The sequence below is a fragment of the Musa acuminata genome, chromosome BXJ2-1 (assembly GCF_036884655.1).
Source record: "Musa acuminata AAA Group cultivar baxijiao chromosome BXJ2-1, Cavendish_Baxijiao_AAA, whole genome shotgun sequence".
NCBI lineage: Eukaryota > Viridiplantae > Streptophyta > Magnoliopsida > Zingiberales > Musaceae > Musa > Musa acuminata.
In genome coordinates this window covers 14910285-14922771 of record NC_088338.1, presented here as the reverse complement: position 1 = coordinate 14922771, position 12487 = coordinate 14910285, and the positions used below count along the sequence as shown (strand labels likewise).

General features: G+C 42.2%; 1 protein-coding gene across 1 annotated transcript; it reads right to left on the bottom strand.

The window, feature by feature from the left end:
- Positions 1-2263: 2263 nt before the first annotated feature.
- On the bottom strand, positions 2264-3460 carry LOC135598221 (uncharacterized). The gene has a single exon (XM_065091760.1). It carries the CDS (start codon positions 3458-3460, stop codon positions 2264-2266), a length of 1197 nt encoding a protein of 398 aa, XP_064947832.1.
- Between the last annotated feature and the right edge of the window lie 9027 nt (positions 3461-12487).

The window sequence follows — 12487 nt, the reverse complement described above, 5'->3', positions numbered from 1 at the left end:
ATAAGACTCGGTTGACGTCAGCCGACGCCTCACGCCTCGATTGGCACGACTGCACTCGGTCAACCGAACCGGAACACCGACCGAGGCGCATTAACGCCTACTCAGGCATGGTTCTTCACGCCACGCCAGCGCCCATGTCAGACGCTATCAGCTTGCCTCCTGCAGGCGGGCACATCAAACAATAGTAAGTTTCCCTATAAATACCCTCTCGTTCATCAGAGAAGGGGAGGTCACACATACAAACACTTCTTCTTCTGAAACCCCCTCCACATCTTCTGCTGACTTAATCGTCGTAGGGGTCGGGTCGAGCCTCCCGACCCGACCTTTGTGCAGGTGCGAAGCCGTGGGTCCCCGCCGGCTGCGCGGACGACGAGCCCTTGCCCGGAGGAGACGACGATCCCGTCCCGCCCGACCCAACCTTTGTGCAGGTGCGAAGCCGAGGGTCCCCGCCGGCCGCGCGGACGACGAGCCCCTGCCCGGAGGAGACGACGACCCCGTCCCAATCGGAACACCACACCGGACCGACCCCGCGGGCTCGAGACATGCCCCGGAGAGATCCTCGACGTCCGGACCCGAACCGAGCCACGTCGGTCCCTAGGCCACGACTCTCAAAGTTGTTTCCCACAACACCCACAGTAAGAAAAAAAAAATCTCATTAAAAACTTGAATTGTACATAAATAAGAAGTCACAACACGATGATGATCCTCCTAGAGAAAATCCAAAAAATTTGCCCAAATACAACAAAAACAGGAAGTAATAATAATATTAGAATTACAAAATTATCCTTCCTCTTCTTTGCAATCGTTGCCACGAGCACAGGGCTGGCCAACGACGGAGATTGACAACCGAACGTCGGAGACGAGAAGGAGGCTGTACTTGGTTGGATTTGGGCTGAAGCGGATCTCTCTCGACGTCTTCCTCACGTCTTCTTCTCTCTTCTCCCCTTCCCGTTTGCTTGCCGCGCTATTGTTCCCCAAAGTTCCATTTATAAGAGCGAGGGGAAAGTGGAGGGCTCGCGAGCGGAGAGGTGTGGCTGCACGTGGGCGGCTATAGCGAGTAACACGTAGGCAGCTGTGACGGGCGACTCAAGTGAGCAGCGTGAGCAACGCGAGGAGCGACTACAGGCTCACGGGCAGGTGGCGATGACGACTGCGAGGAGCATCGTGAGCGATAATGTGCAACGTGACCCGCGTGTGACGGTGCGCGAGGCAGCAGGTGCGGGGGATGGTGGCGGTGAGGAACGCAGGTGGGGGCCGGTGAGAAGTTGATTTTGGTCAACATCCCTAGTCGATTCAACTTGAGCCCAAATATGACTCAATTTTGAATTAGTTTCCACACTAAATAATTCCTATCACGAGATAATAAAACTTGTGAATAGATCCAGTTTACATGCTTACTCGTCTTTTATAAAATATAACTATAACTTTTGTAGTAAAAATAGTTATATTTTTATATTCTATCGGTTAAAAAAGTATCATCTTTGATAATAATTATGTAGGAAAGTTTTTTTGGTGATAATAATATGGATAATAATTTTTTAAATTAATAATGACTCGGGGCATCATAGTTTAGGTGACCTCAATACAACTTAGGTCGACACTCGATAAGTCGATAGAAGATTGAGAAGTACTATTGATGCCTCAATAAGATTATACTTATCGGACCCGAGTAGACGTCCTTGTAACTCGACTTTCGATGCCAACTAGTGCAACTTATGGTACCAAAATAGATTAATCCTCTGCTTCTATAGAATCACCGATGCCGGGTAAGTATAAAAGATTTTTTTCTATAGAATCATCGTTATTCTCCAGATATTATAAAGAATGATTTCCTCGTTTTCCTTGTGCAATAACAGACGGAGGGAGAAAACAAGCTTTTAAACTCTAACTAAACCTCAACTTCTCATCGTCTAAGATTTTGCTCTCTCGTGGAGCATATTCTTTCACTCTTATATAGCACATTCTGACTCAAGGTTTATCAAAGATCTCCCTATTTTATTTCTCCTACTATTAATTGGCGTTCTACCCTCGGTGTTGGACCCATGACCCTCCAGAAAAGCTAATGGTGTAACTTGGTTAGTGATGTTCTGTGGCTCTAATGATGACACGACGCCTTAGCGGGTCAGTTTTTGAGAGAGAAGTATAGTGCAAAAGAAGAAACTTCAATGGCTTCATTGCTTATTTCGTTGCTCAGATTTGACTGTACAAGGGAAATGAGAGACGAACACTTCACCAGTGAAAAAGAGCAGGCGTCGGGTTACCATCACCGGTTGTAGCTGCGCAGATTGGGCGGCACCCATCGGGGGACGTCCAACAACCGCGTCCGCCACCTTAGCCTCTTCTGATCAGGCATGTTCGAATCAACAACCCTGGTGGTCTCACCACTTTCTAAGCTCAGGACCGAGACAAACCACACCCGCCTATTTTGAATCTCCTCACGCTGATCTTTGGCGACGAAGTAGATGGCATTCCCGTGGAACCCTAAGAAGTCCTCAGCGCTGACGGACACGGACGAGCTTGGGCTCAAGAACAATATACGGTCGTGGATATCCTCCACCTCGACGGCCACCGCCGGCCTGCTTATGCCGCCTGGCTCCAGCCTGAAGACACGGAATCTGAGGGTGATCTTCCAATTTGCAGTCCCGTTGTTGTTGTAATGGCACGCAGCCAGCAGCAGTTCTCCAGCCGATACAACCAAGTAGGTGGGATGATAAGTGCGCGGCACGCAGGACGGCATGGGGTACCATGCGGCGATCGTCGCCCTCCCCGGCGGGCCTGGGTCAACCTGGAGGACCGCCCAGTAGTCATTGTTTCCGTATATCGCGCACAGTGTCCGGTTGCCGTAGGGAACGACGTCGCGCATCCGTGACGTAAGTTGCACCGAAGGATTCGCGTCTGCCGTCCATGATTCGTCACCATGGCGCCACGTAAACCATCTAATGTTCACTGCGCGTGTGAAGAGGACCGCCACGAAGTCCCGGTCGAGCGTGGGATCGGAGGATAATACAGCCTTCTCTATGACAATCAAGGGCCAACCAGCAGCCGACACCTCATCAGTTAACGAAAGACCAGCAAGGTAGGGAAGCCGAATGTCCTCGGCGGTAACGGGGTTGAATAGGTTGATCAAACGGTCTTTCATGCAGATGAGGATAAGCCAGCCGAAGGAGGTGCCAATGCAGGACATTTTGGCTGTGTTAGGTAGCGGGCGAACATTACCGGCGGAGGCGGCGGTGAGGCGGAAGGCGGGTCCGATTCTTGGTTCGGAGGTGGAGACGACGAGGAGGAAAGGGAGCTGAGTGGGGAGGTGATCGGGCCGGTGGGGGACGGCGGAGCGCCACGACTTGCAGACGGCGCGGAATCGGAGATAGTCGTCGACGCTCGTGAAGAATTGGGACGTGAGCTTGACGAGCTGCGAGCGAAGCCCGGCCCACATCGCTCTTCTTGGGACTTCATCGGCCATCGTGCGTCTCCCTATCTCGATCTCGATCTTAATCGACAACGACGTCTCTTCCGCCCCTTTAAATCCTTTCTGTTGGAATCTTCTTGGTTGGTTAGTCACAGGGAAAGGTAGTGTGCGAGGCGGTTGTGGTTCAACAGGTACGAAATGAAACGCATCAACAGATACGAGGCGTCGGGGAGAGAGAGAGAGGAGCAGAATGCGGACACGAGGGGTCCAGATTATGTCAACATAAGTATGTGGCCGGCACCGAACGGTTCGCCTATGCGTTTGCGTGCCTCTCTCACATGGTATGGAAGCCGATGTGAGCGCCTTTCGTTCTTGGGATTGCCTGAAACAGAGCATATTGGCAGATGCACAAACAGTAGTTGAGCGAAAAAATTGTCAAAAGTTAAAAGTTCTAATTTAGTACCTATTTATTTATATAAAATGCAAGCAACTTGGAATAATCCGAACCTTTAGATCCTAATTGATCGGACTGATCTTAGCTACGGTATTTGTTAAGTTGGTTTAGGATTATACCAATAATTAAAGATGACATAGATAGAAAAACCTATGGCTTTGCTGTCCATCTTATTACTCTCAGAATTTGCTTGTAAATTCATTTTAGAGGTGTCTTCTTCTGGTCACATTTTGATAATTTGATTGGTTAATAGATAAAAAATATTTGGTATAAGAGTAATTTTTTGCGATATATATGACCATCTCTAGTTGTAGAAGCCCCAAAAATTTTGGGGCATCCATCAAGGATGATCAAAAGCTTTATTTGTCACTTAAACTACTTTGTCTTAAGATTTCTAGAATCAATAATATTTGCAATCACACCATTTTCTAGTTTTAGAACAATGACACCCAACATTAGCTCATTTTATCCCTTCATACTTGTTAGGATCGTAAACAAAATTAAAAGGGGTGGGTGAATTAGTGATTTCAAGAAAAACTCGATTTTAAAAATTTCATTTGATAAAAATTGATAACGAAAGTATGTTTGACTTAGAGTAAGTGAACTAAATAATTAACTTAGAGTAAGTGAACTAGCTAATTAACTCAGAAAGTAATAGCAATGAAAAGTAGAATAAAAATGTAAATCAATTTGTAATGGTTCGGTTGTCCCAACCTATGTCCACTTTTGATTCTTCTTTATTCAAGGCCACCGACCTTCATTATCAATCTTCTTTCAATGGACGAAGATCAACTACCTTTTTATAACTCTTTCTCCTTTTCACAAGTTTAAGAGAGATCATTTACACATGTCTTTTTTATACTTAGACATCTCTTTTACCTTTAGAAGAACTTCTAAACAATAGAAAGAAGTGACTCTATACTTTAAGAGAATTTATACTTTTTTTTTCAAGTAAATTTTTCTTCTTTCTACTCTTTTTCTTGCTTATCCAAGAAGGAATAATTGAGGTATTTATAGATCTCAAATAACTGTTGAATCTCGGATTTTGATGATAAAATCAATATCTAAATTATTTGATATAATCCATGAGTTGAGATAAGTATACAATATTAACTACGATTGCAGTAAGGCGTAAAGCAAATGATGGGCCGAAGTCGAAAACTCGAACGATATACTAGAAGCTCGTTGAGAGTTCATCATGAGATCACCGGAAGCATGCTAGAAGACTCGCCGAAAGCTCGTCAGGAGATCACCAGAAGCACGTTGGAAGACTAGCCGAGAGTTGGTCAGGAGTTCGCTAGAAGCTCACCGGAAGACTTGCCGAGAAGTTCGCCGGAGGATCGTCGAGTGAAAAATCGATGTACCGGACCATGCTTACCTTAATCATAGTTAGAACGATAACTAGAGTTGATTTGGGAGGTAATCCCATCAACTCTATTAGGGGACTAACTAGGCTCAGAGCTAGGATGGTTTTGGCCGAATACAAGGCCCAACCAGGTTGCTGGACTCTGACCAGCGGTGGCACCGCCAGGGCTGACAGTGGCACCGCCTAGAAGACCTAGTCTCCCAGGTGGTTTGGGAGGTAGTACCACCCAGACTGGGTGATGGTACCGTTGGTAGTTAATGCTGCCAATGGTGGTACCGCCCCTGTCAGGCGGTGGTACTGCCAGAGCTCGGTCTCAAAGCTCTATCAAGCGGTGGTACCGCCTATACTAAGCGATAGTACCGCCCAATGTCCGGTGTTAAGCGGTGGTACCGCTAGTACCCAGAAAATCCAAGATAAGAAACTTTTTGGCTTCATTTTTGAAGCCATTAGGGCTTATAAAAATCCCACCATTTTCTGTATGAAAAGACATGAAAGTACTGGCATAATCTTGAGTCTTTAAAGTATTAAAGAGTTGTAAAAGTGCTAGAGTTCTCCTCCTCCCTTTCTAAGTGTTGAGATCATTCAAGAGAGGAGTAAGACTTGTAAGAGTTCTCTCCTAAACCCGTAAAAAGGATAAAGCACTGTAAAGAGGTGGTTGGTCTTCACCTATTGAAGGAAAACCTTTAGTGGATGCCGATGACCTCATCGGAGGAGGAATCTAAAAGTGGATGTAGGTCACATTGACCGAACCACTCTAAATCCTGGTTTGTTTTTCATTTGTACAATTTACATTACTGCAAATTGTTAAGATCAAGAGCACTAAGAGGGGGGGGGGGGGGTGAATTAGTGCAGCGGAAACCTTTCACTATTAAAATCGAAAGCTGCGTTCGTTTGATAAAAACGATTTCGATGTAAAAGCCGATTTTAAGATTACTTTAACTTAAGATTAAGCGAGATGACGTTAAAGTAAATCTACGAAGGCAGTTTGCAGTTTATGATAAAAATTAGAATGCAAGCGCAAACTGAAATGCGACGTTCGTACGATAAAACCGGTTTACGTCTAAATGCCAATTTTGAGGATACTGAACTTTGAGATACGTTTTATAAATGCGCAGAAGGCAGTTTGCAGTTATGATTGAAATCAAAACATAAACATAAACTGAAATGTAATGATCGTACGAAAAGGTCGATTTACATCTAAACGCAGATTCGGAAAGTTCTGAACTTAGAAACTCGTTCGTAAAAGTGCAGTAGGCAGTAGCTATTTAGGAGGTTTGCAGTAAAGATAAAATGCTCAAAGTAAATGCAAACCGAGATTTAGAGTGGTTCGGTTAATCTTGACCTACTCCACTTTTGGCTTCCTCCACCGACGAGGTCACCGACGTCAACTAGAGGCATTTCTTCAATAGGCGAAGGCCAACCACCCTTTTACAGTTTCACTCCTTTTGACGGGCTTAGGAGACAACCCTTACAGAAAATTTTTCTTCTCTCTTTACAACTCAAAACTTTGAAGAACAGAGGGAGGAGAACTTTTGGCCTTTACAACAATTTTGAGCTCTAAGAATCATAGAAAAAGATCAAGATTTCGAGTGTTAGTTGTTTTCTCAGTGCTGAATAGGTGGGGTATTTATAGGCCCCAACCCAATTCAAATTTGGAGCTCAAAATTATCAATTCCCGGAATTCCGGGAGCAGGCGGTTTCACCTCCTGACTGGGGCGGTTGCATCGCTTGGTAGAGCTCGAAGACTGAGCCTCTGGGCGGTGCCACCTCTGTCAGGGGCGGTTGCACCTCTCTGCCAGAGCTCGAAGACCGAGCTCAGGCGGTTGCACCTCCTGCCAGAGCTCGAAAACTGAGCTCAAGCGGTGCTACCTCCTATCAGGAGAGGTTGCACCGCCCAGTCTCGCTCGGAGACTGAGCCCAGGCGGTGCTACCTCCTGGCTGGGGCGGTTGCACCGCCCAGTCTCCCTGGGAGACTTAGCCCAGGCGGTGCTACCTCCTGGCTTGGGTTGTTGCACCTCCTACAGCAATCAGGGTCCGAATGGGTAGATCCATTCGGCCCAATTTGGGTTTTTCAGGGGCCCAATTGCCCCAAGATTAAGCTAATGGGATCACCTCCCATTTCCAACTTAATCATTGTGCTAACTACGATAAATCCTAAGACAATTTCTGCAACTTGCTCCGGTGCGTCAATCGCTTCTTCCGGCGAGTTTCCGGCAAACTTCCGTCGATCATCCGATGAACCCTCGGTGATGCTCCTGCGGACTTCCGGCAAACTCCTGGATTTGTGACGATCCACTTGGCGAGTTCCGACGAGCTTCTTTTGGCAAGCTTATGGACTTCTCGGATTTGTTCCCGTAGAACCTCCAATGACTGTCCGAACTTCCGTCGAACTCTCGAACTCCCAACGTGATCATTGTCTTGACTCCGGCGCAACTCCTACTGCATGTCTAACTTTCATCGTAGTTAATCCTGCACACTTATCTCAACACATAGATTAAACAACAAATGACAATTGACTTCATCATCAAAATCCGAGATTCAACAATCTCCCCCTTTTTGATGATGACAATCAATTGATAATGGAGTTAACCTTAACTCCCCCTGTCTATATGCCATACTTGAGATAAGTCATTCTTGAATTCAAAACCTTAAGAATTCAAGAGACATATTGATAAGTTAAAATCATTTGAACTTATCAATATTCCCATCATGATTCCTATCATGATGTATCTCTCTGAAGATGATGTCAAGGCTTAACATTCATTTTCAAATTTTACATTACAAGTTTGAATGATGGTAATAGTAACAATTCATCATATTGTATGATATCAGCATGTAAAACTATGAAGTAAGATTTTGATATCATTACATGATGTACACATTTCAAGTACACATTTTAAATATTTTAGCAAGTATTGCATTTCATCACACGGTAAGATATCAACTCGTAAAATTACGATGCAAGTTTTTTGTTTGATATCTTGACACGATACAAGTCATAATGCAAATCATAGCATCTATTCATATATCTCTTGGTGATGTAAGCATGGCATAATTATAGCATCAGTGTTTATAGCATCAATTCATATATTTCTCCCCCTTTGTCATCAACAAAAAGCATGACAGTTGTGATATCAGGAGAACAATACAAGTAAATTTTAAGTATACGTGCAATGATTGTTTCATGCCTTTACTTGATTCATGTTATTTTCAATAGTAACTGATAGGAAATTAATTGTTCAAGCACATAAAGGAAAACATGATATGTTGATTGCTTTGATTCATACTATTTTTGAGTTTGCTTTGAGTCAAGATATGTGAAACAACTTTTTGTAAATAGAAATACTATTATCCATATTTCAAGATGGAATCATTTTATCAAATCCATTTCAGAAAAATATTTTTCATAAGAGTGTACGAGAAAATCTGATTTTTAGCATTCCAATTGTTAAGCGAATCCGAAAATGAAATTAACTCTTTCATGCATTCGGATAAAACTATGCTATAGATTTTCAAATACAATCAAAAGACAAAACATTTTTGTATTCAACACATAATTTCCAACATGTTATTTAGGCATGTAATAGCAGTCAAGTGATATGATCATTCAATAAAGTCCGGAAGACTAGTTTATGTATTCGGACACATCAACATTCCTAATTCTCTTCTTATGAAATCAAATTGTTCTTCACTTAGAGGTTTTGTAAAAATATCGGCTAGTTGATGTTTAGTGTCAATGACAATGACTTATCAACTGCATTGGTATATCACTTTTTCAAACTATATTTATCATGGAAATCAAAGCGCAAGGTTTTCAAAGCTTTTAGTTTCAATATAAAATCCGAGATAACCATTTAGTTTATATTTACCACAAGGCACAAGGCATATATTTACCACGATAGATGTTTACAACTTTACATATGCTCAAAATATATCAGGTAACCATATCAAGGATCAAGGCAAAGCACATTATGATGAGTAACATAAGCAGTTTACAATAACAACAGATGATTGTGTTCATACAAGCTCATTCATGAGGTGAAAAATTAAAGTGCCTAAACAAGGAGTCAAATTGACGATGAATTTGCTGTAGCTCAGATAGGATTTGATCTTGTCGTTGTTCAAGCCGTTCTTGTCTTTGTTCGAATCGGTCCATCCGAATCCCAATATCCTCGACAGATGATGTATGAGTTTGCTCAAATGTATGTGTTTCCTCAAAGGGACAGATCGGAGGAGATTGGGTACTCCTAAAGACTGGTGTTTCCGGTTCTGGTTCAGGTTGAGGGGGATCAGTTCTTCTTGGCATTCTAACCCAGTTACCGTTTCTATAAAAACATCTTAATCGGTGAAGTAGATTTTTATTTATTATGCTAAATCTATCTACTTTTATTACTTCTTCTTCCGGTGGTATTAGAATATCGTAGGCTTTCATTATTCTAGTGATTATACCACTATATGGGAGCATCATGTCTTTCTTAGATAGTTCTAACATGTTTTGTTGGATAAGATAACCAAGACAGATGTCATGTCCTTTCATGATCAAATACATAGTTCCTAATTCTAATTGGCTTACTTCATCATGATGGTATTGTTTAGAGAGAATGATGCTAGTTAGGATATGATGAAGTACCTTAGTGTTTAGAGGCAGTAGATGTTCACAACTTTTAGGAACAAATGCTAAGTTGGGATTGGCAAAAATTGTTCATAAGGCTTCAACATATGTTGTTCCAATAGTTTTATCATCCCATGATCCTCTAAAGTAAAGTCCTCTACTTTTCATGGGAATGCCTATCATGTCGCAAATGAATCTATCCGTAATTGAGAAGTGTTGTCCTAAAAGATAGGTGGACATTCTTTCTTCTTCATCTATTTGTATGTTGTTGTAAAACAATCTAACAAGTCTTGGATAGATGGGTTCGTTAATTTGCAAAATTGGAAGTAGATCTAAGTTTGCAAACCATTGGATTGTCTCTAAGTCTCTTAGTTCATTTAAATCTACGTATTTTCCCTTATTGACACTCCTAAGTTCGAAAGAGGAAAATTTTTCAGCATGGTATTTTGAATCGAAAAGGGTGAGATCAAAATCTTCTACTAATCTCCTCTTTCCTTTGTCCCTTGAGGATCTTCTAGATCCCATAACTACTGCTGTTTAGAAGAATAGTGATGAGCAAGAGTAAATGAATCAAACAAAAAAATAGGGCTTCTTAGAGAGTACCTTAGTGAGATCTTCAAGAGAGGGAAGGATTGTTGATGTTTTGCTTCGAAATGAGGGGTATTTGGGATGCTAAGAGGGGAGAAATGGGGATGGAGGAGGCTTGGAAGAGTAGAGGAGGGAAGGGAGTGAGTTGGGGTCGGTTTCACCGCCGGCCCTAGCTTGGGTTAAAAAGGGCAGAGTTGCGGGCGGTTGCACCTCTGGCTGGGGCGGTGCAACCGCTTGCAACACGTGACAGCTGGAGGTGCTACCTCCAGCTGGGGCGGTGCCACCGCCTGCAAGCGGTGAGCACTTGTTCTGATCAGTGTGATCTGATCTGAGAGTTTTTTATCTTGAGAAGAATTTTCATTCAAAGCAATCAACTTTACTTACGTAATTACGTAAGAGTTTTCATTTGAAGGCAAGGACTTTTGCATGATCAAGATAGATCTTTTAACGTGCATACTCTCAATGTCGTATACATGTTTGTGATAGTTTGTTCAAGTTGGTAAGCCTTGCAGGTTCATGACAGACTTAGTCACTTCATGATATAGAGTTGGATTCGAAGGTTATGAACGAATGAAATTGATGGGTTCGAAAATCCAGAGGATATGTGAATTTGGGAATCATACGTTTCTAAGTCAAATAAGGTTGTATCTAAATCGCATTTATGATTTTAAATTTATAATCTCCATCTGTTATTTAGGCTAGAGAGCATTGCGAGTTCTTTTTTGGATCTTGGGTCATGAATATCGAGAATCAAGGAGCAGAATATTATTTCTTGCTCCAGCCTAAAATTTTTATGTTTTTAATGTTTTTACAGGAAGGGATGATTTTTAGGTACCCATTTGCTTTTGGGTGCCTCACAAATAGATCTATATTGTCTATCATGTTGCATAGAATTTATCATGGTTCCTTTAGGAACCCAAATCAATTTGTTTGGACTAATTTTCTTGAATGGACAATGATGCGTCTTGTGTCCAAATTTGCAACAAAAGTTGCATTTGCTTTGGTGTCGAACATGTAAGATGGGGCCTTTTATGAAGGTGGTTGGATTTTGGTGAGGACTTCTCACAAATCCAATTCCACTTCTTTTGGGAACGTGACCCTTGTTTGCAAGGATCATGTTTAATGACTTACTACCAACCTCGAATTTCTTCAAGGTGTCATTAAGTAGCAAGTTTTCCTTTTGGAGAGTTTCTAGATCATAGCATTTTATGCATGAGCTTAAACTATCATGATATTCAGCTTTTAACTTATCGGAATTACAAATAAGACTATCATGCTCCGTTTTTAGCAATTTGTATTTACTACTAATTGTCTTACATTCATCGAATAATTCATGGAAAGCATTTAATAATTCATGATAAGGTAAATCTACATCAATTAAATCTGTTACCTCTTCTCCGATGGCCATTAGGGCGTAATGAGCAACTTGCTCAGTGTTGGACTCCTCTTCTTCGGATGCGCTTGAATCATCCCATGTTGCTTTGAGCGCCTTCTTCTTTAGTGTTCTTTTTTTGATTTGGGGACAATCACTCTTGTAGTGTCTCGGCTTTTTGTACTCATAACAAATGACTTGGTCCTTTTTGGGTTCAAGTTTGTTTTTTGTGTCATTTTTAAACTTGTTTCTTTTAATGAATTTTTTAAATTTTCTTGTTAGAAGTGCTAAGTCATCGTCACAGTCCTCATCACTTGAGTTTTCTCTCAAGTGGTCTTCTGAAGTTCTAAGTGCCATATCCTTCCTGTTCTTTGGAAGGATGTCTTCTTGCTCTTCATGAGCTTTGCAAGTCATCTCGTAGGTCACTAATGACCCAATTAGTTCTTCAAGAGGGAAGTTGTTTAGATCTTTCGCCTCTTGAATAGCAGTGACTTTAGGATCCCAACTTTTAGGAAGGGATCTTAGAATCTTATTTACAAGCTCAAAATCTGAAAAACTTTTTCCGAGTCCTTTTAGACCGTTGACAACATTCGTGAAACGGGTAAACATGTCGCCAATAGTCTCACTCGGTTTCATCCGGAAAAGTTCAAAAGAGTGTAGCAAGAGATTGATTTTTGACTCTTTCACTC